Source organism: Salmo trutta, chromosome 31 (assembly GCF_901001165.1).
Source record: "Salmo trutta chromosome 31, fSalTru1.1, whole genome shotgun sequence".
Lineage (NCBI taxonomy): Eukaryota > Metazoa > Chordata > Actinopteri > Salmoniformes > Salmonidae > Salmo > Salmo trutta.
This window is the reverse complement of record NC_042987.1, coordinates 12,635,482-12,659,754: the sequence shown is the minus strand read 5'-3', so window position 1 is coordinate 12,659,754 and position 24,273 is coordinate 12,635,482. Positions and strand designations below refer to the sequence as shown.

The 24,273-nt window shown below is 42.6% G+C and overlaps 2 protein-coding genes across 3 annotated transcripts; one reads left to right on the top strand and one right to left on the bottom strand.

The window, feature by feature from the left end:
* Window positions 1–932: 932 nt before the first annotated feature.
* Window positions 933–9,912, top strand: thoc1 (THO complex 1). Its single transcript, XM_029725302.1, has 21 exons — window positions 933–1,044; window positions 1,277–1,350; window positions 1,464–1,524; window positions 5,400–5,469; window positions 5,604–5,722; window positions 5,861–5,909; window positions 5,996–6,091; window positions 6,210–6,292; window positions 6,433–6,512; window positions 6,683–6,791; window positions 6,995–7,129; window positions 7,348–7,448; window positions 7,600–7,666; window positions 7,776–7,826; window positions 7,995–8,065; window positions 8,218–8,313; window positions 8,537–8,602; window positions 8,764–8,847; window positions 8,976–9,123; window positions 9,242–9,326; window positions 9,488–9,912. Exons 1-21 carry the CDS (start codon window positions 994–996, stop codon window positions 9,763–9,765), a joined length of 1,974 nt encoding a protein of 657 aa, XP_029581162.1. The 5' UTR covers window positions 933–993; the 3' UTR covers window positions 9,766–9,912.
* A 297-nt stretch (window positions 9,913–10,209) lies between these two features.
* Window positions 10,210–23,330, bottom strand: LOC115169565 (ubiquitin carboxyl-terminal hydrolase 14-like). 2 transcript variants are annotated; one of them, XM_029725303.1, is made up of 16 exons: window positions 23,151–23,330; window positions 21,933–22,078; window positions 21,792–21,824; window positions 17,037–17,141; window positions 16,631–16,734; window positions 16,197–16,255; window positions 15,841–15,971; window positions 15,551–15,631; window positions 15,406–15,470; window positions 15,120–15,234; window positions 14,914–14,979; window positions 14,705–14,797; window positions 14,452–14,580; window positions 14,203–14,266; window positions 13,952–14,059; window positions 10,210–10,949 (listed from the first exon to the last, which is right to left on the bottom strand). In XM_029725303.1, exons 1-16 carry the CDS (start codon window positions 23,164–23,166, stop codon window positions 10,804–10,806), a joined length of 1,461 nt encoding a protein of 486 aa, XP_029581163.1. In that variant the 5' UTR covers window positions 23,167–23,330; the 3' UTR covers window positions 10,210–10,803. The 2 variants fall into 2 exon arrangements, with proteins under 2 accessions (XP_029581163.1, XP_029581164.1); XM_029725304.1 differs by lacking the exon at window positions 23,151–23,330 and adding an exon at window positions 22,560–22,722.
* Window positions 23,331–24,273: the final 943 nt, after the last annotated feature.

The window sequence follows — 24,273 nt, the reverse complement described above, 5'->3', positions numbered from 1 at the left end:
ACTGCATACCGGAGCTGACTAAAAGTTGCACACAGAAACAGTTGTCTTTACTTCAGAGAACACATCATTAATTTGAGAGAGAGAGACACACATGAGCACACACACATTCAAAGAGTTTACAGACTACACACTAACCAGTAAGTAGTCCAGTGTGGCAATGCAATGTACAATTTCTCCTTATCTATTTGGTTTCTGTCAACATCCTTTTGGAGGCATGGGAACAGGCCTCAGAGTGTTCCTCAGAGTATCCAACATCTCACGTCAGCTTGGCTGACCATTGGACAGCTTATTATGGGGTTATCTTTTTCTTCACACAATGGCAGGGGCCAGTAAAAGCTTTCAAAAGACTTGAGATTATTTTAAATGTCAGGAAATGTGCGGTCTGAGGACTGGGAGATGGGGACAATGTTCCTAGGGTTGAATTCAAATCATTTGAGGCTATCCTGTCATAGAACTACAGCCTGACAGACGGCAGATCATGCATGCATTCAGACAATGAGACTGCACTCACTGAGAGCACGCGCATGTAATGGTTGTTCAATTTAGAACCAAGGTGTACAGTGCCATCATCTGGCCTCATGTAAAACTACACATCCATCAATAAGTAGGCTATTAATTACAACTAACATCCAGGGAATACACAATAAATCATCCCTGTTGAACTGGTTATAAAACAACGTTTTTGCACAATATCTAAAGGCCAGCAATGTATTTGGATTTTGCAATGCCTATGGTTTTTAACAGTGAGTTGACGATGGTTTTCAATTCATACCTGTGTTTATGATGATCTTCCTAGTAAACTTTGACAAGCATACGTCACAAAATCTAAATACCGGTAGAGCAGAAGACTCAATAAGTAAACTGTATTTCTGTAACATAACTGTAACATTACTTTTTGAACCATGCGTGTCAATGTTGCCGTCCTGAATGCGCCCCATTTCAACCGGATCTAAAAACTTCCGTCGGGGTCACGTTTATTGTGAGGAAATAGCTATGTCTCCTCCGATCTTATTCAACTTCAACGATGCAAAAGATACATTTACTGTAAGAACTTGTCTTCAATATGGTGTATTTCAAGATATCTTCTATGCTTAAATGAAATTGTTTATCACATCTTTTTTTTTTAAACGCTTACAATAACTTTGCAAGCATGATTCATTACATTAGCCACGCGTTAGCTAGCTGTCTAGCTAGCTAGATAACGTTGGCAGAGTATGTGTAGTCTCAAGAAAACTAAACTAGTATTCTTTGTTGATTTGTTATGTCTCTCACCTAGGCCGCAACCAGAAGTGCGTTGGATAACAAAACCAGCAAACCTTTGATAAACGCATTCAACCAGATCACTGGAAAGTACGTTAAGTAAATACAAACTTTAGCTAGCCAACGGACTATATGAATTAAATGATCTCTAGGCTATGCCTCTTCTGCCCACGTCATGACCGTGCCTGCTTGTCTCTCCACAGTGAGACAGAGAAGAAGACCACCCTTGACCAAGCTCTAAGGCAGGTCCTGGAGGAGCAGATTGTAAGTTGAAAGTGTATTTTATCTATAGTATATTGGATTTAATTGAATTTATTTTGGGCAACAGACATATACAACAAAATGCACAATGTGGACCCAGAGGATATCACTTTAAAGTATTCATTAAAACGCTTGCTTCCAAAGTGGTCCTCGATGGTGAAATCAATAACACATGATTTAAAAGACAAGGCAAAATTACAAACAACCATAAATACATACATTTATATTGACATCCAAAAAAGTGGCACTATTCACTGCACTTCTCCCTAACCTTAAAAATAAACCATATTCATTTCACATTAAAACAATCTATTAATTGCCCATCATACCGATCCTTCAAATAATACACCTGACCAGCAGTAGGGGCACAAGGGGCAGTGGAGTGGTTTCCCTTACTTAGACAACCTTGTCCAAATGAAAAATGTTGCATTTTAAAGCAATTTTTTACTCTTTATTTGCTTGATCTCGAAGGGAAAGCTATTCCATAGACACATGCCTGTATGGAAAAACGTGCTTCTCGCAGTACTGTTTACTCTTGGGATTTTACAAGACATAACTCTAGCTCTAGTATTGTGACTGTGTTGGTTATAGACCATATCAATGTGGTTTTTCATGTAACCTGGGGCGCGATCATTTTAAGATGTCAAACATATGATTAAGTTTAAGTTGGTCCACTCTGGACTCCAAAGGCAACAAGCCCACCTCCCAGAACTCCTGTACCCCTATGTGGGTCCTAGAGGAGACCTGATAACATTATTTTGCATGACCTGCATTCTCTTTTTTTGCTTTTTTGATAGCCCACTATACCAAGAAGAGAAGGCATAATCAAAATGACACTGAATAAAGGTTGAGACAAGTAGTTTCTTAACTTTAATGTTAAAGTATCTAGTGTTACGATATAAAAATGTCAATAAGTTCTATTTTAGAAAGAATTTTAGCAGCAATCAGGTCTCCAGAAAGGGATTGTTCTCGGGACACCAAGATGCACTTGTTTTAGATTCAATTTCCTTGCCTGCACCGTTTACTGTTACCTTGTCAGCCCTAGGAAATCTACGTTTTTCCCAAATGTAGTGACAATTTGTTCTCAGACAACCTATCTCTTACGAAATGCAATTCCTTACTCAGGGTCTCTATGTAAACTAAACTCAGCAAAAAAAGAAACGTCCTCTCACTGTCAATTGTTTATTTTCAGCAAACTTAACATGTGTAAATATTTGTAGGAACATAACAAGATCCAATAATTGAGACATAAACTGAACAAGTTCCACAGACATGTGACTAACATAAATGGAATAATGTGTCCCTGAACAAAGGGGGGGTCAAAATCAAAAGTAACAATGCAGCTGGTGGCCACACCAGATACTGACTAAGTACTGTAGTGCATCTCCTCCTCGTGGACTGCACCAGATTTGCCAGTTCTTGCTGTGAGATGTTACCCCACTCTTCCACCAAGGCACCTGCAAGTTCCTGGACATTTCTGGGGGGAATGGCCCTACCCTCCGATCCAACAGGTCCCAGATGTGCTCAATGGGATTTAGATCCGGGCTCTTCCCTGGCCATGGCAGAACACTGACATTCCTGTCTTGCAGGAAATCACGTACAGAACGAGCAGTATGCCTGGTGGCATTGTCATGCTGGAGGGTCATGTCAGGATGAGCCTGCAGGAAGGTTACCACATGAGGGAGGATGATGTCTTCCCTGTAACGCACAGCATTGAGATTGCCTGCGATGACAACAAGTTCAGTCCGATGATGCTGTGACACACTGCCCCAGACCATGACGGACCCTCCACCTCCAAATCGATCCCGCTCCAGAGTACAGGCCTCGGTATAACACTAATTCCTTCAACGATAAACGCGAATCCGACCATCACCCCTGGTGAGACAGAACCGCGACTCGTCAATGAAGAGCACTTTTTGCCAGTCCTGTCTGGTCCAGCGGCGGTGGGTTTGTGCCCATAGGCGACGTTGTTGCCGGTGATGTCTGGTGAGGACCTGCCTTACAACAGGCCTACAAGCCCACAGTCCAGCCTCTCTCAGCCTATTGCACTCTGAGCCCACAGTCCAGCCTCTCTCAGCCTATTGCACTCTGAGCACTGATGGAGGGATTGTGCGTTCCTGGTGTAACTCGGGCAGTTGTTGTTGCCATCCTGTACCTGTCCCGCAGGTGTGATGTTCGGATGTACCGATCCTGTGTAGGTGTTGTTACACGTGGTCTGCCACTGCGAGGACGATCAGCTGTCCGTCCTGTCTTCCTGTAGCGCTGTCTTAGGCGTCTCACAGTACGGGCATTGCAATTTATTGCCCTGGCCACATCTGCAGTCCTCATGCCTCCTTGCAGCATGCCTAAGGCACGTTCACGAGATGAGCAGGGACCCTGGGCATCTTTCTGTTGGTCTTTTTCAGAGTCAGTAGAAAGGCCTCTTTAGTGTCCTAAGTTTTTATAACTGTGACCTTAATTGCCTACTGTCTGTAAGCTGTTAGTGTCTTAATGACCGTTCCACAGGTGCATGTTCATTAATTGTTTATGGTTCATTGAACAAGCATGGGAAACAGTGTTTAAACCCTTTACAATGAAGATCTGTGAAGTTATTTGGATTTTTACTAATTATCTTTGAAAGACAGGGTCCTGAAAAAGGGACTTTTTTGTTGTTGCTGAGTTTATATCCTTTCCTGATACCAGTATGGCTGAATCATCAGCATAAAGCAAGAGTTTGCACTTTACTGTATCTGGCATATCATTAATGTATATAAGAAATAAGAGAGGCCCTAAAATAGATCCCTGCGGTGCTCCACAGGATATTTCTTTGGCCTCTGACAGAACATCACCAACATTACATACTTGTGTTCTGTTGGTCAGTTAAGACCTAAACCAATTCACTGCTACATAATTTAGACCCATGCATTTCAGTTTCATCAGGAGAATATCATGGTCCACAGTATCAAAAGCTTTCTGCAAGTCTAACATAATACTAACATATACTTGTATAGTTCCCCTTCTCACTTTCCTGCTTAATGTGGTCAAAAAGGTGGATAATGCAAGTATCTGTGGAATGAGCTGCTCTAAAGCCAGATTACAGTTCATAAAGACGTTTTTCTCAAGAAGGTATCCCTCAAATTGATTAAAAACGAATCTCTCAACAACTTTGGATAAGGTGCTGAGGATTGACACAGGCCTATAGTCTCCTACATTTGTTCTACTGCTCTTCTTGTGGAGTGGAACCACCTGGGCTGTTTTGAGACCCTTGGGAAATGTACCACTACTAATAGAAAGGTTTACAATATGCGTTATCATTTTAGCAGTGACACAAGCACTATCCTTTATGAATCTTGCAGGAAGGTTATCCAGCCCAGTTGATGTGTTTGTGCTCATTAAGCATAGTAGATTGGAAACTTTGTCCACTGTTACCATGCAAAGCTCAAACAAATAATTGGTTATACCTTTTGCTATGGTAAAAGTTGTTAATGAAAGACTAGCCAAAGTGTCCAGAGCAGGTGGGTAACGTCTTAACCAGAGATGAGGCTATGGTGGTAAAAACAAAAATGTGGTAAAATAATTTGCAACCTTTGCCTGGTCATAACATAAAACATCATCAATATCCAGGCCAATACTACAGGATTTTACCATATGGGGAGTTTTTGAGCCAATGTCCTTTAAAAAAAAATCCCCAGTTTATGAGGCTGATGTAAGGTGTCATTAACGGCGTCTATATAATGTCGGGATTTGGCCTTATCCATTTTGTATCTTGCCTGGTTTCTACAGTTAATATAGGTATACTGCTAGTACATGGTCATGTTTATGCTCAATATGCTTTACAAATAATTAGTGAGAGCTATAGCTGGCGTCGCATAACATTCTCCCTTTCTCTCCTTCTACAGGTGGAAAAGAAAGCACTCGTCGACGACTTCCTGTCTCTCATCTATCTCAGCATTGATGGAGTCACTGAAGGTAAGCAGCAGGCTCAGTGAGGCTGAACGCCACTTCATAGAATCGCTACATTTACCTTTGTTCTACCTCCTTAGTATTTAACTGATATATATGTCGGACAGCAAATGATGTAGTAAAGTCCCTCGTCCGTGCAGGTATCTGCTCCGCCACTACTCCTTTCCTACTTTTGGGAGATATTCTGGACTGTCTACCCCTTGACCAGTGTGATAAGATCTTCTCCTTTGTTGAAGAGAATGTCTCCACCTGGAAGTCTGTGAGTAGCTTAGTCTGCGCTTCTCCGCGTTCTTAAAGTACGTTCAATGTAACTCCTGTGACCGTTTCCTTTATAGAAGGTCTTTCCTTTGGTTATTGAGGAAGTAACGCCAATAATACTTTCTCCTCTCACTTTCAGAACTCCTTCTACACTGCTGGGAAGAACTACCTGTTAAGGATGTGTAACGGTGAGGATAAAGTCACAAAGTTTGTTTGTCGTTGTTACCTCGATATGTGCAGATATTCCATCATGAAACACCTTCTGACCCTGCAGATCTTTTGAGGAGGTTGTCCAAGTCTCAGAACACAGTCTTCTGTGGGCGGATCCAGCTGTTCCTGGCTCGTCTCTTCCCCCTGTCGGAGAAATCAGGTGAGAGGATTACATGGATCTTATCACTACAGGAACGAAGATAATTCACGTTTAATCATGGATGTGGACATGTGGTCACCCTTGTGTTCTATTATGTGTTCCTGTGTGTGTGTTTCAGGTCTGAACTTGCAGAGCCAGTTTAATCTCGACAACATCACAGTGTTCAACAAAAACGAGCAGGAAAGCACTCTAGGCCAAAGGGTAAGGCCTTGTTCTAAGGATTACAGATACTGTATAGCGTGTGAGCTGTTGAATGATATTATAAATATTGTGTGTGTGCTGTTGAATGTGTTTTAACGATGAATTAACCCTCAACACTAACTCTGTGTTGTATTCTACAGCCCACAGAGGAAAAAGAGGATGGGATGGAGGTGGAGGAGGGGGAGATGGGAGATGAGGAACCTGGTGCACCTGCACCTTGGTTAGCAACATGAGTCCTTGTTCTATCTATTACAATGCTTGGAATCATCAGTGGTTCTTCATGAACATAGCTATTACACAGAGCCCTATGCCGGCAAGTTTTGTTGAACATCTTTTTTGCAGCTTGCTTAAACAAGTTTCCATCTATGACATTGCTTCCTTTGTTCGTAGTTCCATCCCCATCGACTACAACCTATACAGGAAGTTCTGGACCCTGCAGGACTACTTTAGAAACCCTGTGCAGTGTTACGAAAAGTTCTCCTGGATTACTTTCCTCAAGGTGACTCTCCTACCATCTAACCTTTCCTTCTAAAATCATTTTAGGCCATTTATTTTTTACATTTTTATCTGACATCTACTAAAAGTATGACACTTTGCTTTAAAATGTTTCTTGTTCAAAACTCACTAGCCATTTTTGTTCCTTTCGAGAAGACAGTGAACATATGTTTGAGTTCATGGAAATGTTCTGTATGTTGTCGCTAGTATTCAGACGAGACGTTGGCGGTGTTTAAGAGCTTCAAGCTGGACGACATGCAGGCTTCTAAGAGGAAGCTGGAGGAGCTGAGGACGGCGGGAGGAGACCACGTCTACTTCGCCAAGTTCCTCACCAGCGAGAAGGTTGCATATCTCACCCTCCTACTCAATAAAGAATAGATCTATGCATGGGTGTTTGAGATTGACTACATTGCAGTGAGAGTGCAGAGTCACTTGGTCTACGGATCACCTCGCGTCCAAAATAAGTCGTCATTATGTGTTTTTTGAGGTCAGCAATTCTGTGCCTCGACTTGTTTAAATGGATCCCCTCATACGCCGAGCCTCTCTTTTTGACCGTCTAGCTAATGGACCTGCAGCTCAGTGACAGTAACTTTAGACGACACATCCTCCTGCAGTACCTTGTCCTGTTCCAGTACCTCAAGGGACAGGTCAAGTTCAAAAGGTGAGATGGCCCAAAAAGATGACCCCGTGCCACTCCGCCATACCCTACGGCAGGTTGAATGCAATGCAGTTTGTCTAGCAGAAGACATCATAGTAAAATCCGTAATACGCTTTGACTGCTGTTTTGCCTAACTATTTGTCTGTTGCTACAGCTCCAGTTGTATCCTGAATGATGACCAGTGTTTGTGGATGGAGGAGACCACCAAACTGGTGTACCAGGTCTGTGTGTTTTTTCTCTCTCTCTCTCTCTCTAGATGTTGTACTAGATAGATGGCACGGCACATTGTTGGGGATGTTGCACTATCCTGTCTAACTTGTTTCCATGTAGCTTCTCAAAGAGATCCCGCCTGATGGAGACAAGTTTGCCACCATGGTTGAGGTAAGACTAGTCTGAATATTCTGGTGTTCCGGACGTCTTTTGTAATTCCTGCTAAGTCAAATGTTTTCGGAGTAACATCACAACATGTAGCCAACTGTTTGACAAGTCAAGGTGAGACCGGTAAAGGGTTATTGATGACCGTGAAAGTCCTCTCTTATATTTTGACAGCATGTCTTAAACACAGAGGAGAACTGGAACTCGTGGAAAAATGAGGGATGCCCAAGCTTTGTGAAGGACAGGTATGGAATCAAACAAACTCATGATCCTAGATTTATACAAATATTCATTGTCAAGACAAAGTACAAATTGAAAACTCATATCATACATTCAAATGAGGAATATATACAGCGTTAACATCATGAACGATACAAATGTATTTCTCCCCCCTCAGACCAGTAGATGACAAACCCAAGAGACCCACGAGGAAAAGGCAAGCTCCAGAAGATTTCCTTGGTAAAGGCCCAGACAGGAAGGTCTTCATGGGGAAGTAAGTAGCAATTCTAACCTGTCCTCTGTATGGCAATGATAACTACGACAGACTAGTCATGTGTTCTCTAAAACCATAGTTGATTTAGGAAGGTTTATATGCCCAGTAGGATGATTTACAATGTCTAGCACCAACATTGGAGTCTTAATGAGAAGTGTAACGAGTGACACAGCTTCTCTTGGCACTTGGCTTTGCCAAAACGCATGTGTTTATTTTCTTGCAGTGATGAGCTCACGAGACTTTGGAATCTGAACCACGACAATATGGCGGCTTGTCAGTCAGAGAGCAGGTGAGTGATCATACATCACTGCGCAGCTGGTCAAATTTACATAGATCACATAGCTACATGGAAGGTTTTTGTGTATAACTTGCGTGTTGTTCACCCAGTTCAAAACATTATTTCAGTGAACTGTTTGTTGACCCTACATAATGTAAATGTCTTGTCCACAGGGAGTTTATGCCTTCTCTGGAGGATTTCTTTGAAGAGGCCATTGAACAGGCAGACCCAGCCAACATGGTGGAAAATGAATACAAGTATGCAAGTGAATTGGAACTGATGATTGCCCAATGTCCTAACCAATGGTGTAAAGAAAGATCCTGCCATGAGAAAAGTGTTCTGGTGCAATATTCTTCAACTAACCTCCACCCTCCGTGTCATGTAGGGTGGTTCATAACTCTAACTATGGATGGCGAGCCCTGCGTCTGCTGTCCAGGAGGAGTCCTCACTTCTTCCAGCCCACCAACCAGCAGTTCAAGAGCCTGGCTGACTACCTAGAGAGCATGGTCATCAAACTGGCCAAGGAGCTGCCGGTGAGAAGTCTTGTCTGGAACCATGGTTACTCAAACATTTCATGACGACTTAGGTGGTCATCTTGGCGTCCGTGTCTCCACCTCACTCTTGATTGATCCCTTTGCCCCGTCATCACAGAAGGACCTTCCGTCTGAGGAGATAAAGACCGGGGAGGAAGACGATGAAGACAACAGTGACACCCTACTGAAGGAGAGCAACGACAGTGCGTTCTAACTTCATAAAACTGAAGTCTATAGCATCTAGATATGAGTTAGTTGTAAAATATTTTCTATATTGTCTGGATCAGATCCCCATTTTGTTTTATATCTTTTTGATTTTACAAAAACATCACCTGATTAATTCCTTCATTTTGTGTGCCCCCAGGTCCGAGCATGCAGACCAAGCTGGTGTCCAACCAGCAGATGGATGAGATAGCAGCCAAGCTGGGTGCCCAGTGGAAGACCCTGGCTGGCCAGCTGGAGATAAAGGCAGCAGAGATCCGGGAGATTGAGACAGACAGCGAGGATGTGGACATGCAGGCCAAGCTGCTGCTGGTGGCCTGGCAGGACCGCGAGGGGACACAGGCCACCGTTGAGAGCCTGGTCATAGCCCTCAACGCTGCTGGCTTCCCCAAGATTGCAGACATCCTCAATGAGACATAGATCATTCCCCCCCCCCATTCCTCTTTTAATGTACCCCTCCCTGGCTTGTGTCAAGGCTTTCCTTTTGTTGGTCTGTAGTTATGCTAAAGGGACATGAACTGTAATTTTGTCCTCTAGAATCTTCAATAAATCTTTTTTCTAAATAAATGCTCTACTTTGACCCCTCACAAGACACGGTATACTTTATTGTAATGTCTTCTAGCCATACAGGAAGGGCATTTAGATTCATAACACTTATAGGGGCACCTTGACCCCCCCCAAAATGTATTTTAACTAGCACTTGACACCCCCATACTATGGATGCAAGGACGTTTAACCATGTTCTAAGTCTATACATGGTTTGTTTACAATGGAGTAAAATGATCATTTGGGTTCTGATGTTAGAAAGTTGAACTGAGCTCAAGGCATATCAATCACACATTTCCCCCTTTAAATGAGTCAAAGTTTGGTATAACGGTTTACTTTCACCATTTATGAAAAGCAATCAGTCAATAACTTATTACAGAGAGACCGTCATAGGTCTTACACATCGTTGTTGGCCAGGATGAGACAGTGAAGCGTCAGTCATACAGTATCAGAGATGTTGAACTGCTTGTATGATGCGGGGGGTTCTCCAATACATTTTTTTGAAGGGAAGATTCAGGGTATCTCAAAAGACACCTTAAAACAATGTTGCTTGGCCAAAGACTTCTGTACAAGCGGATTAGTTATGACTACAGACAAGTACTATGACATAAGCACCTTGTTCAAGGCTTTAAAAAATATACAATGTGTATAAAACATTTTAATGAATGAAACTGCAGAACTAAATCTCTCAAAACCTCTCAAGGATCCAGTCCAGAGATTGCCTGGCTCTCTTATAATAAACAATTTAAAACCTTCCTTCGATAGATAAATTACCTCCACTCATGTTGATGCTGGATGGGTTTACAAGCACGTGTCAAGAAGTTAAAATAAAAAAATAAGGTAATCAATTTTTGTAGACACCCAGGCATGTGTGTGTGTAGGTTGGCTAGATTTTATTTGTGTTTAGGTTGGTTACTGTTGCTCTTCAAGTATTTCCAGTCGTCTTGGTCCGTATAGTAGAACGTAGGCTATATGCCAATCTCCTCCACCGGACAGCCTCAGTATATCTTCTGGAGATACCACGCTTACCTTGTCGTCGTCAAACTTCACCCACTCATCTATGACGGAAAAACATGGATGTATACAAAACATAAGTTATATTATTCACCTGATTATGGCTAAAAATGTTTAATTAATACAGTCGTTTGTATTACTCATGTAGAGTCTGCATTGCACAAGGTAAACAGCAATATCGGACCGACTTCCACAACAAATAAGAGCGCGAAACGCGAGGCTAAACTTCTCTGATGTTTTGGTCCCGCAGCTATCACGTTGCAGCAGAGTAAACTGTACATACACATATACTCTAAGTGTATCATGTTGTATTGCGCTCATCTGCAATATCGGCAGTTCGTCCGGCTGCTATGTGGCAACGTCATATCGCCAAGCCTTAGTTTAAGGGATAGATGCCCAAAATCAATGTGTTCAGACCTCAAGTGGTCTACACATATCTGGGTCCATATCCCACACCCTCTGGTTGTGTTGAACTGACTGAGGTGAACTATTCCTTTAAAGGGATAGTTCACCCAAATTACATGTTGGTTTACTTACCCTGTAAGCAGTCTATAGACAAGGTGTGACAGAAATCCATGCTTTGATTTGGTTTCCCTGGCACTGTTTCTACATGCTAAAGTTTTAGTCTTTGTGGTATACATTCCGTTCAAGTCATGGGACCGATATTAGCATTTTTCACTGCATCATGCTCAAATTTTTGTATTTTTTTTTCTCTACTGCATCATTGATTGTATGTTGTTTTACTCCATGTGTAACTCTGTTGTTGTATGTTGTCGAACTGCTTTGCTTTATCTTGGCCAGGTCGCAATTGTAAATGAGAACTTGTTCTCAACTTGCCTACCTGGTTAAATAAAGGTGAAATAAAAATAAATAAATAAAAATCATCCAAAAGTATCTCAAATAGATTAAGCTCAACAAAGTCACACACACACTACATGACCTAAAGTATGTGGGTACCTGCTCATCGAACATCTCATTCCAAAATCATAGGCATTAACATGGAGTTGGCCCGCCCTTTGCTGCTATAACAGCCTCCACTCTTCTGGTGAAGGCTTTTCTACTAGATGTTGGAACATTGCTGCAGGGACTTGCTTCCATTCAGCCACAAGAGCATTAGTGAGGTCAGGCACTGATGTGTGGTAATTTAGGCCTGGCTCGCAGTTGGCGTTCCAATTCATCCCAAAGGTGTTCGATGGGGTTGAGGTCAGGGCTCTGTGCAGGCCAGTCAAGTTCTTCCACACCAATCTTGACAAACCATTTCTGTATGGACCTCACTTTGTGCATGGGGCATTGTTATGCTGAAACAGGAAAGGACCTTCCCCAAACTGCTGCCACAAAGTTGGAAGCACATAATTGTCTAGAATGTCATTGTATGCTGTAGCATTAAGATATCCTATCACCGGTACAAAGGGGCCTAGCCCGAACCATGAAAAACAGCCCCAGACCATTATTCCTCCTCCACCAAACTTTAGTTGGCACTATGCATTCGGGCAGGGAGCGTTCTCCTGGCATCCGCGAGATCATTTGCCTGCATGTTTTTTGTTGTGCATATTGGCCTAGGCTATTTTTTGTATTTATTAAGGATCCTGGGTTCCAGCAACAAAGCAGTTATATACAATAAAAAATATTACATGACATTACATTTGATAACACTTTTCACAAAACATTAAGTGTGCCCCCTCAGGCCACTACTATACTTCTGTGCCTGTGTGTCTCTTCACAGTCCCGCTGTTCCATAAGGTGTATTTGTATCTGGTTTTTTATATCTGATTCTACTGCTTGTATCAGTTACCCGATGTGGAATAGAGTTCCATGTAGCCATGACTCTATGTAGTACTGTGCTCCCATATATAGCACTATTTACCATTTTAGGAAGTGGGAACTCAAAACACAATGGCATTAACTACCATTGTTGCTGAGTCGGTGGTGGACAGCAGTAAGGCGAGCGCCATTTGGTAGGTAGCCAGGACTGTGGTAGATTGAACTGCATTGCCCCATATCGGCCATACGCAGGATCATATCGGAATTGTGAGTTCGGAATTTTATGATTTCATTTCTATGATCGTTTTAAACACTTTAAAAATAAAATGGCGGTTTAAACGTTAAGAAATGTTTTAAATTTCTCACATCCCTACTCTTGCTCTTCTCAGAATGTATCTCTCCTGTCACTCCGTGTGCAAAGGGGGGAGCGGGGTTGAGAGCCATCAGCGAAATATGGACAGGGCAGATAATTAACCTGACCAAAGAATGGCTTTAGGACCCAGAAAAACTGCAGGAATATTGTGTAGCCTAATCACCCAAATTACTCACGTAAGCAAAATTGCTGAAGAGGGCAATGTCAGGTGTCGATTATTTTCAGGTTATCGTCCCAGCTCTAGTGAGTGTTGATGTCTATAAAATTGTATAGGTTACCTTGCTCTCTCCACTCTCTCCCCTGGCAACGGCCTGTCTAGCACATGACGTGCATGTGGATAGCTCTAACATCTTGAAAGTGGCCCAGAGTATTATTTCATGTTCAATTTTTTTTGGGGGGGGGGCCATGTTTGCAACAATTAAGCAGCGGCACAATATAACGGTAACACTGTAGTCATCTACGTCGCATTTTTTAAAGACCTTTGAAAACAGAATGTAATACATTAAGACTTAAGGCCTTTAAATCAGATAAATAATGTAATATTCTAAGACTTTTTAAGGACTCGCGGATACCCTGTGAATGGAATTTGTGCCCCAAATGCAAAAACGTTAGCATGTGGAAACAGTGCAAAACCAAAAAACGGTGCTAGGGAAACTAAAACAAAGCGTGGATTGCCGTCACACCTTATCAATAGACTGGAAACCAACATACCATTTTGTAATTTGGATGAACTATCCCTTTAAGGAGCAGACTGACATCTATGAATCATGTCAATTGCACTGACTGACTGGCCTCTTATACAGCCTCATTGTCTGACTGTATGCTTTGATGAAGGTCTACTGTGACTGAAAAAGTTTCACATTAAAATGACCGTGTGCAGAGACTTTTTTTTCTTAATGCTATCGAGGTCACCTTCTTTCCTCTTGACCCAGGCGACGTAGTGTCCGGAGGAGCTCGATCTTCCCTGGTGTGTCAGCACTCCCTGCAGGTCGTAGTAGCCACTGTTGTTAGAGCCCAGGTCTGCAGGCAATAGACAGGCACACGCTTAGAAACATATTCCTTAAGTTACAGTGTGTAACAACCTATCCCTTACACGTGTGTGTGTGAATGACGCCTTGTTTGTAGAGGCAGGCCACAAATCCATATGATGTAAAGCAACCAACCATCATCGAATGAAAAGGGCTCATATTTCACTTCTTTCGGCTCGTCTCCCACTTTCTTCTCCACCTGTTTGATGCACAAAGGGAATAACGTAAGCTACACGGACGACACTAATGTTCGTTCACACCGAGTTACTTTGTTTGGTCAGGGAACAACACTGAGCAATACATTTCTTGGAGGATTAGGCTTATTTTGTAGAGTAAGCTGAATTGCAAGAGACAAAGTAGACAAGTAATTCAATTCATTTCTACCTTCTGCGACTGTTTCTCCAGCTTCTTGTCCTCAATCTCCTTGAACTTTGACCTAACGGCCACCATCTTCTCCTGCAGCCCCGAGGTACACAGCTCATACACATCCAGCATCAGTGGGAACTTTACATCCTGGAAAATTAAGTCAATGGGGGGAAAAAAGCATCAAGACAATGTTCTTTCTTCCACTTGCAACAGTATTCTGATGATAATCCCATTGATTAGGAGGACATTCCTATAACATCAGAATACATACCTTAAGGACTTTGGCATTGACAGACTCCTTCTCTTTGTAGAAAAATCTAACCATCTGAATGGTTAGGTAGGCAGGGAGGCGGCTTACTTTAGACTAGACGAAGAAAGGGAGACCAAGTGAGCCAACCAACTAAAAGAACATAACAATAAAACAAATGTCACACCCTCTCAGTGGTTTATAAAAACCTTAGGGGCCCATGCCAAACTTACAGATTTTATGTACAGGGCATTTCTTTGCAAAGACGGAGACAGCTTGGTGATTTCTTCCTGCAGTCTCTGAAGAGAAAGAAACAGAGACGCATGATGGGATTAGATCAGTGTTGCCATGGTGACAGACCACATTGGAGACATCGCGGTGTGTGCGCGCGCGCTGTGTTCCTGTGCATGTGACTGTGAGTTGCAGTGGTACTACTCACCAGCCTGAGGCCAGTGGCCAGGTACTTGACCTCCTGGTTGATGAAACAGCTGAGTTGGAGCTGGCTCTCTTTACCTTTGGCTGGCTCCTCGTCCTCAGACTCTGTACATTTCATACTGTGGAGAGGGGTTAAGGAAGGAACTGAGAGACAGGACACTTATTCTTGGGAGGAGAGAACAAAGGTTTGTTGAAATAATATACCAAATTTGGAAGCCATTCACCATTCCCTAATAGATCATGCACTCATCTGAACTTAAATTGATCAGACGTTCAGACTGCAAGGATACGTGGTTTCGTACTCGACTCCAAAATACTGGTCAATGAAGTTCTTCTTGGCAGCTCCACTCTCAGTCTGGAGGAGGGAGAGAAGGTTAGGACAACATTCACATCTGTAACTAGCTTGACAGCTTACATACTTGCTTTTACACATACTTCCATGGGAGAATCTGTGTCTTGTGGCTCCAACTTCTGCTGAAGGACCCTCATCATCTGCAACCAGCACTCGTTGGCATCCTAGAGAGGGGCAGAAATTGACAAATGACGCTCATTTCTACTCTTCAGACCACTTTTAGTACAAACCAAAACTACTATAAACGGAGCAATCAGTGTGGTTCATTGGCGTATAGGATGTGCAGTACTGAGTAGTACCAAGCAGTGATAGCAAAGTCGCATCTTCTGATGGTGAGTGAGTGACTGGTGCCTGCCAGGGGCCATGGTCTCACCTGCTGGAGGTACTGTCCCTGGTCTCCCTTCTCAGCGAACTGGGGGAAGGCCATGTGCAGAAACTGCAGCAGGATGATGGGGGGTATGCTGGAGGAGGTCTTGTCCATGGTCTTGTAGAGGTCACGGAGGGCTGAGGAGGGGAATACAATGGTAATTTAGCAGTTCTAACATGGCCATTTAGCAGACGCCTCTTTCATCCAAAGCAGTTCATAGTATGTGGCCCACAATGCTGGTGTAGCCAGCACCATGCCCTGACTCACCAAGTCATACTATTACCATCTACACTAGCAGATAACAAAAAGGCAGTGGCACAATGATATAAAAACATACAGAGACAGAAAGGGAAATGACAGACCTGCTGTGATGTACTGGGATGGTGCACTGGCCCCAGAGGACCGCAGAGCACCTGTATACCTGTAGAGAGAGACAGAGGGATAATAAGTAAGAGCAAAGCCAGCCAAACAGGGACAGGCAGATACTTTCATAGCAGGAATCAACATAATGCATAGGCTATTACTGTTGACCATATAACGGTTTTCGAACAACCCCAAAAATCTGCAGAAACGTTGTGTAACAAAAATCACTGACCATCGGTAAGAAGGCAATGTGGTTGTCTGTAATTTTTGGTTTATCCTCCTGACTAATGAAGCCTGTGTGATCTAATTGTTAGTTGTATCATTGAGTAGATATCAAATGAATAAGAAACCTATTTTATCATCAACACTATAGATCCGACAAACGTTGCTTGCATCTTCACAGATTGGCGTTAACGCAATTTCAAGGGCCCACCTTCCGAGGGCTCCTTTGAGCTCTGGCACAGAGCGAAGACACTGCACTGTAGCGTTCATATAGCAGGTGTTTCCCAGGTTGGTCAGTCCGCAAGGCATCTCCATCTACACAACAACCAAAATTGGGTTAGTTTCTCTAGGACTGCCTGCCCTGGCAAATCCAGGCAGCATCGATTCTGTTAAAACAAACACACATCCAACAACTACGTCATAACATTGTACAATCTCAATTTCCATCAGGGCTAGTAGGAATGACTGACATCTGTGCTTGTTCATAGCACTAGTGCGCAAGGCACATCCTAAACATGTCATACAGTTCCAGACAGACTAGACACTGGCCCTGAGAGCCAGCTAGAAAACAGTACTCGACATAGCTATTAAGAGCCAGCTAGTAAACATTAACTCACAGCTGAGGCCAGCTGGTCTTCAGTCATGTCCTCAACAAACATGGGCCTGACTGCAGGCTCCTCAGGCAGGGCCTCGGCTGAGCCCATCATCAACAGAGTCATCCCCTGGGGGGGGGGGGAAGAAAAGTATCCCATGTCACATCGCGTACCATCGGATAACTGGAGATGGTAATCGCCAGCAGCATTAGGTTAGATAACATGCATCATAACACCACCCCACTAAAATGACAATGAAATCAGCCAATATATCATAGCCTACTTTGCACAATACTGACATCGATAGTAGGGCCGGACGACACCTGTACCGCGATACTCGCTAATCTCATGGCAAGGAAACAAAACACGAAGCGGATTTGACTTCTTTAGGAAAATAGCCACAAGGTTGGAAACAAACATCATGATGTCATCCACTGTCACATATTTATTTTTTCAAGCAATAGCACAAAATATTTTACATACAGCAGGTTACAGAGTTATGACTGCTTCGTGTTTTCATTATTGCCATGGAAAAAATATTGCGATACTGGTATCGTCATAGCCCTTACAGAGAAGAAATAATCTGGAGAAAAAAAATATATTATACATTTTTCTTGAATCAGTCAATGTTCCCTTGAGCAAGGCAGACTGCCCTATCCCATTTGGACAAGAGGAATACCTATGTCAGAATGCTGTTCATTGACTACAGCTCAGCCTTAAACACCATAGTACCCTCGAACCTCATCATTAAGCTCAGGGCTCTTGAGAGCATCCTGTCGGGCTGCATCACCGCCTGGTACGACAACTGCACCGTCCGCAACCGCAGGGCTCTCCAGAGGGTGGTGCGGTCTGTCCAACTGGCCAAGAAGATCATCAAGGACCTCCGCCACCCCCCAGAAGGCGAGGTCAGTACAGGTGCATCAAAGCTGTGACCGACAGACTGAAAAACAGCTTCTATCGCAAGGCCATCAGACTGTTAAATAGTCACCACCAGCCAGCCTCCGCCCAGTACCCTGCCTTGACCTTCAGTCACTAGTCAGCTACCACCCAGTTACTCAACCCTGAACCCTAGAGGCTGCTGACCTCTGTACATACACATGGAACACTTGTCACTTTAATAATATTTACATACCATTTTACCGAATTCATATGCATATACTGTATTCTAGTCAAGGCCATCCTATTTAACTATTGCTGTACATATACTATTCTATCCTACGTATTTTTCAGATATACCACATTCTATCCATAATGTCTATACATCCCATCAAAGTTGTGACGTGTCCATTTGTTTCCGAAACATATTTTCAGTATTGTAAAAATACTTTTATAAACACTGCATTATAAGACCTTCCCTTGTATATCAGCTTATAAGAGTATTCATTACGAATAATAGGAGCTATAGAGCTAATAAACTCCTCTGGCATAATTGTGAGTGTATCTGTATGGATCAGGTATTCTCAAACTGGGGTACTCGTACGCAATGCCATCAGGGGTATGCCAAATAAAATTATTCACATTTAAAAAATAAAAACTCTTCACATTTTCAAACAGTACATTTATATTTTCCAACGGGGCTATACATTTGTGTGAGGTTTTTTTCTCGCCTGAGTATCCTCGTTTCACTGCCAAAAATAAAATTAAACCATCCAGTGTTCAGAGAAATAAAAACACAATGTCAAATACAGGTAACCAAGTCAAATAATTAACATCCAATCACATTAACAGTTACTCTCCCACGGAAAACCTTCACTCTTGTGCAGACATTTTGAAACGAAACATGAAAATTTGAAAAATAAGCCACGGGAGTTTGAACGAGAATTAAGATGACTTGAGTAGTAAGACATGTATAAAAGCAACAGATAGCATTAATAAGAAGGGGCAAAAAAGCGTCTCATATGGTGAGCTACCGAGTGGCTAGGACAGGCAAGCCCCATACTATTGTGGAGGACTTAATTATTCCTGCTGCCGCGGATATGGCTGGGACAATGCTGGGGGAAAAGGTCCAAAAAACTAAACAGACAACGCCTTCATCAAACAACACTGTTTCAAGACGCATCAGGAGATGTTTTGAAACAATTACTGCTTCACATACAAGCCAGTGAATTATATGCGTTACAGCTGTTTTAGCCAACAGACATGGCGGGCCTGGCACAGCTCCTACTAAATGTCCGTTACGTTTATGGGGGGTCAATTAAGGAAGACATCCTCTTCTGCAAACCAGGACCCCTGGAGAGGATATTTTGAAAGTACTGGACAGCTTTATGACATCAAACGGACTTTGGTGGTCAAGATATGTTGGTATCTGTACTGTTGGCGCAAAAGCCATGACAGGGAGACATAGTGGAGTGGTATAACGCGCTTGTAAGCAGTTGCTCCCGACGCCACTGTACACTGCAGCATCCACCGAGAGGCTCTTGCTGCCAAGGGAATGCCTGACAGCTTGAAAGACGTTTTGGACACTAAACGGACAACACAAACAACTGGATTCGTTATCCCTTTCATGCCCTGCCTCCAGTCCACTTACCGATATCTGAACAAGAGAGCCTCATCGAAATTGCAACAAGCGGTTCTGTGAAAATTTAATTTAATCAGAAGCCACTGCCAGATTTCTGGACTGGGCTGCGCTCAGAGTATTGTGCCTTGGCAAATCGCGCTCTTAAAACACTGACGCCCTTTGCAACCACGTACCTATGTGAGAGTGGATTCTCGGTCCTCACTAGCATGAAAAATAAATACAGGCATAAACTGTGTGTGGAAAATGATTTAAGAGTGAGACTCTCTCCAATACAACCCAACATTGCAGAGTTATGTGCATCCTTTCAAGCACAACCTTCGCAACCTGTGGCGAATTATTCACAATTTTTGATGAACAAATAAAGTTATGTAAGATGCCTAAATAAAGATAAATTATTATTATTTGTGCCCTGGTCCTATAAGAGCTCTTTGTCACTTCCCACGAGCAGGTTTGTGACAAAAACTCACTCATTCATATGTTTAATAAATGTATCGTATAGTGTGTGTGGTAGGCTGACAATGATGGCAAAAAACAACATTTGAGAGTGCACTGACACTGGTGCTAGAGAGGGTATGCAGCTGGAGGTTGAATGTTTGAAGGGGTACGGGACTATAAAAAGTTTGAGAACCACTTGTATAGATAAATAATGGTGAGGATCCTAAACTTCATTGCATTTTTATGCTTGAAAGACTTCTGTCCCTACATTAGGATTTTATTCAATGTCATTCAGTATAAGAGACATTTTTTTAATAACTTTATATTTTCTCTTCACATTTCACTTCTGTTACATGGCCTTGTGTTGTGACAAGGTAGGGATGGGTATACAGAAGATAGCCCTATTTGGTAAAAGACCAAGTCCATATTATGGCAAGAACAGCTCAAATAAACAAAGAGAAACGACAGTCCATTACATTAGACATGAAGGTCAGTCAATACGGAACATTTCAAGAACTTTGAAAGTTTCTTTAAGTGCAGTTGCAAAAACCATCAAGCACTATGATGAAACTGGCTCTCATGAGGACCGCCACAGGAAAGGAATTCCCAGAGTTACCACTGCTGCAGAGGATAAGTTCATAAAAGTTAACTGCACTTCAGATTGTTGCCCAAATAAATGCTTCAGAGTTCAAGGAACAGACACATCTCAACATCAACTGTTCAGAGGACACTGCGTGAATCAGGACTTCATGTTCGAATTGCTGCAAAGAAACCTCTACTAAAGGACACCAATAAGAAGAGACTTGATTGGGCCAGGAAACACAAGCAACGGACACTAGACAAGTGGAAATCTGTTATTTTGGTTTGATGAGTCCAAATTTTAGACTTTTGGTTCCAACCGCCATGTCTTTGTGAGACACAGAGTAGGTGAACGGATTATCTCTGCATGTGTGGTTCCCACCGTGAAGCATGGAGGAGGTGGTGCGATGGTGTGGGAGTGCTTTGCTGGTGACACTGATTTATTTAGAATTCAAGGCACACTTAACCAGCATGGCTACCACAGCATTCTGCATCTGATGACCTGGCCACCACAATCACCTGCCCTAAATCCAATTGAGATGGTTTGGGATGAGTTGGACCGCAGAGTGAAGGAAAAGCAGCTAACAAGTACTCAGCATATGTGGGAACTCCTTCAAGACTGTTGGAAAAGCATTCTAGGTGAAGCTGGTTCAGAGAATGCCAAAAGTGTGCAAAGCTGTCATCAAGGCAAAGGGTGACTACTTTGAAGAATTTCAAATATTTTGGGATTTGTTTAACACTTTTTTGGTTACTACATGATTCAATGTGTTATTTAATCTACAATGTAGAAAATATTAAAAATAAAGAAAAACCTTGAATGAGTAGGTGTGTTCAAACTTTTGACTGGTACTGTATATAATGTATATTTCAACAACTAATGAATGTAGAAAGAACTTAACTAGCATTTAACACTCCCCCTGCATTTTGAAATCCTTATTTGTCATTGACCCATCTGACATTGCTCGTCCTAATATTTCTATATTTCCTTATTCCAGTCTTTTACTGTGTAGATGTGTGTATTGTTTGATATAACTGCACTGTTGGAGCTAGGAACACAAGCATTTCTCTACACCCGCAATAACACCTGCTAAATATGTGTATGCGACCAATAACACTTCATTTGCTCCATGGGCGCCATACTATTATGGCTAACCCTGTAAAACAACACATTTTACTGCACCTATCCAGTGTATGTGAGATCTTTTTATTTTTTATTATTTCATAACATACACTCAGACTATACTTACATTCTTCAATTTGATGTTTCCCCAGTCATCATCCTAAAAATATATACACAAATGATTAAGTATTATTGGAAATAATTCATGTATTGATTACCTGTGGTCCAAATTCACTGATTGTAAACTAAAACGTGACAGCAACTTTACCTTGAGTGTGCCTCCCTTGACCATAACCTTCTGTCTCACTGGTTGTACCCCTGACAAGGCAAAGAGCTGAGCCTTGAAGACCATGGGAGGTTCTTCTGTGTTCAGCTCTATTGCATCAAACTTCTCCTTTCCCCATTTCACATTCACTGAGGAAATAAAAGAGAAACAAAAACACAGGTATATGTGAATACCAAGCCGGCATTTGGGAGTGGAGGGCATCTCTGATGCATCATGTCTTGTCAAGTCATGAATGATACAGCACAATCATATTTTATTGTGATAACCTTTGTGATGCAGAGAATGGCTTGAAATAGGAGTCGAATGTTAGTCTTGATCACCTGCTAAATAGACATGTCCACCATCACCTCATATGCTAACGTTAGCTAGCTAGATTTTAGGGATAATGAAGGCTGGCAAGCTTCCTTGATGTGATGTGTACACAAACTACCTTTTTCAGTTACACTGTTTTAACATTAAGTACATCCATAATGTTAACGTTAGTTAAACATAAGCAAGTGAACCACTGCGGCTAACGTTACTGTGCTGATAAAGCGTTAGCATACAAGCTAACCTGTAGCTAGCTAAGTCATCTTACTAAGTACAATAACTGTCTTGCTTACTAGTTACCTGGCTAGCAAAAGAATCACACAAAAATCCATACATTTAGCGGTAACCAATTGGCTAACGTTTGACTAGGTACTTATTTAGCTACATCTGGCCCAAAAAACATGCTAACGTTGCAACAGAGTTTTCATAGCTAGATAGACTCTGTGACAGTTCATATCTGGCTGGTTTAGCAGTTAGCAGGCTAACGTAGTTAGCTAAATATTGACGTGAGTGCAGGAAGTTAGTGATGCTGATGGAATTTGTTAGCATAACATATGCACGTTAGTAGCTAGATACCGTAGGCTAAATTAGTTTGCTATTTTGGGAGTTATGTCCCCAAAACCAACACTGATCTGGTTTAGCTAGTTAGCTTATACATGGTTGGTTAGTTTCTCATATTGTATTTTCTTAAAATCGGGAGAGAACACTCCCGAATCGTTTATTTTTGTCGGGCAGCTCGCTAGTTGGTGACTCCGATTGACTTTACGGCCTATGATGCTAACTTGCTAGTGTGTTCGCTAGCGTTCCAATAGTGACCAATAAAACACGTGTATAAATAGTTCCGGAAAAAGTATTATCAAGGGAAGTGGTCACGTTATAGGGTTAACATACCTGAAAACACGGGCATATTTTAGGCAGTTTTGTTTGTTAATGTCCAATTCCAGTCGCCGGGAAGCGAATTCGCTGTCTGGTGCAGGTGGCTACGATAGGTTTCTGACTGGCTAGTTAGCTAGCTACACCGTCCCCGAACTTCATTTAAGCAGCTCGCACAATGACGCTGCAGTGCACGCTGAAACAGTATCGATGCGCTCTGCCTGCAGCTATCCAGCCTGGTTCAAATAGTATTTTTGTAATCTCAAGTTCCCACATCAGATACAGCCGATTTAATTATTATTATATATTTTTTAATCCTCACCTAAAAGAATTTAATCACTTCCGTCTCCAAGGTTGACTCTCCTGATGACACTCATGAATCATGATCGGTAGGAAACTGACCAAATCCCTAGCCTAAATCTACCCACTTGTTAAAATCCAAGCCTGGGAAACTCGTTTCCACCTCCTCCCCCTGCGTGGACGACTTGGACATCCACCCCACATTCACTCAGCCTACGGAGTCCACTGGTCCCAATCACACAGAACTACCCTACATTTTGACCTCTTTCTCCAGATAAAATCCAGCGACATGTGAGGTCCAGCCACACGACAACCTGCCCACTCGACCCAATCCCCTAATAACTTCTCCATCTCTGGAGACTCCCATTCCTCACTTCCCTCATTCCCTCTGACTTCAAGAAAGCCACAGTCGCACCCTTCAAGAAACGAACACCTGACCCCTCCAATGTCAAAAACTACAGACCGGTATCCCTTCTTTTCTTTCCAAAACACTTGAGCATGCTCTTTGACCAATGCTCTCATTATCCCTAACCAGTCAAGCTTCAGGACAGGTCAATCAACTGAGACTGTTCTCCACTGTTTCACGGATATCTGTCCGCTGCCTTTGACACTGAACCATCAGATCCTCCTCTCCACCTTCTCGGGGCTGGGCGTCTCAGGCGCTGCACTCCTGGATTGCATCCTACCTGGCAGGTCGCTCCTGGTGGTGTGGAAGGGATCGGTGTCTGCACCACATGCTCTCACCACTGGTGTCCCCCAGGGCTCAGGTCTAGGCCCTCACCTCTTTTCTCTATATGCCAAGTCACTCAGCTCCATTATATCCTGTCATTGCGATGCAGAT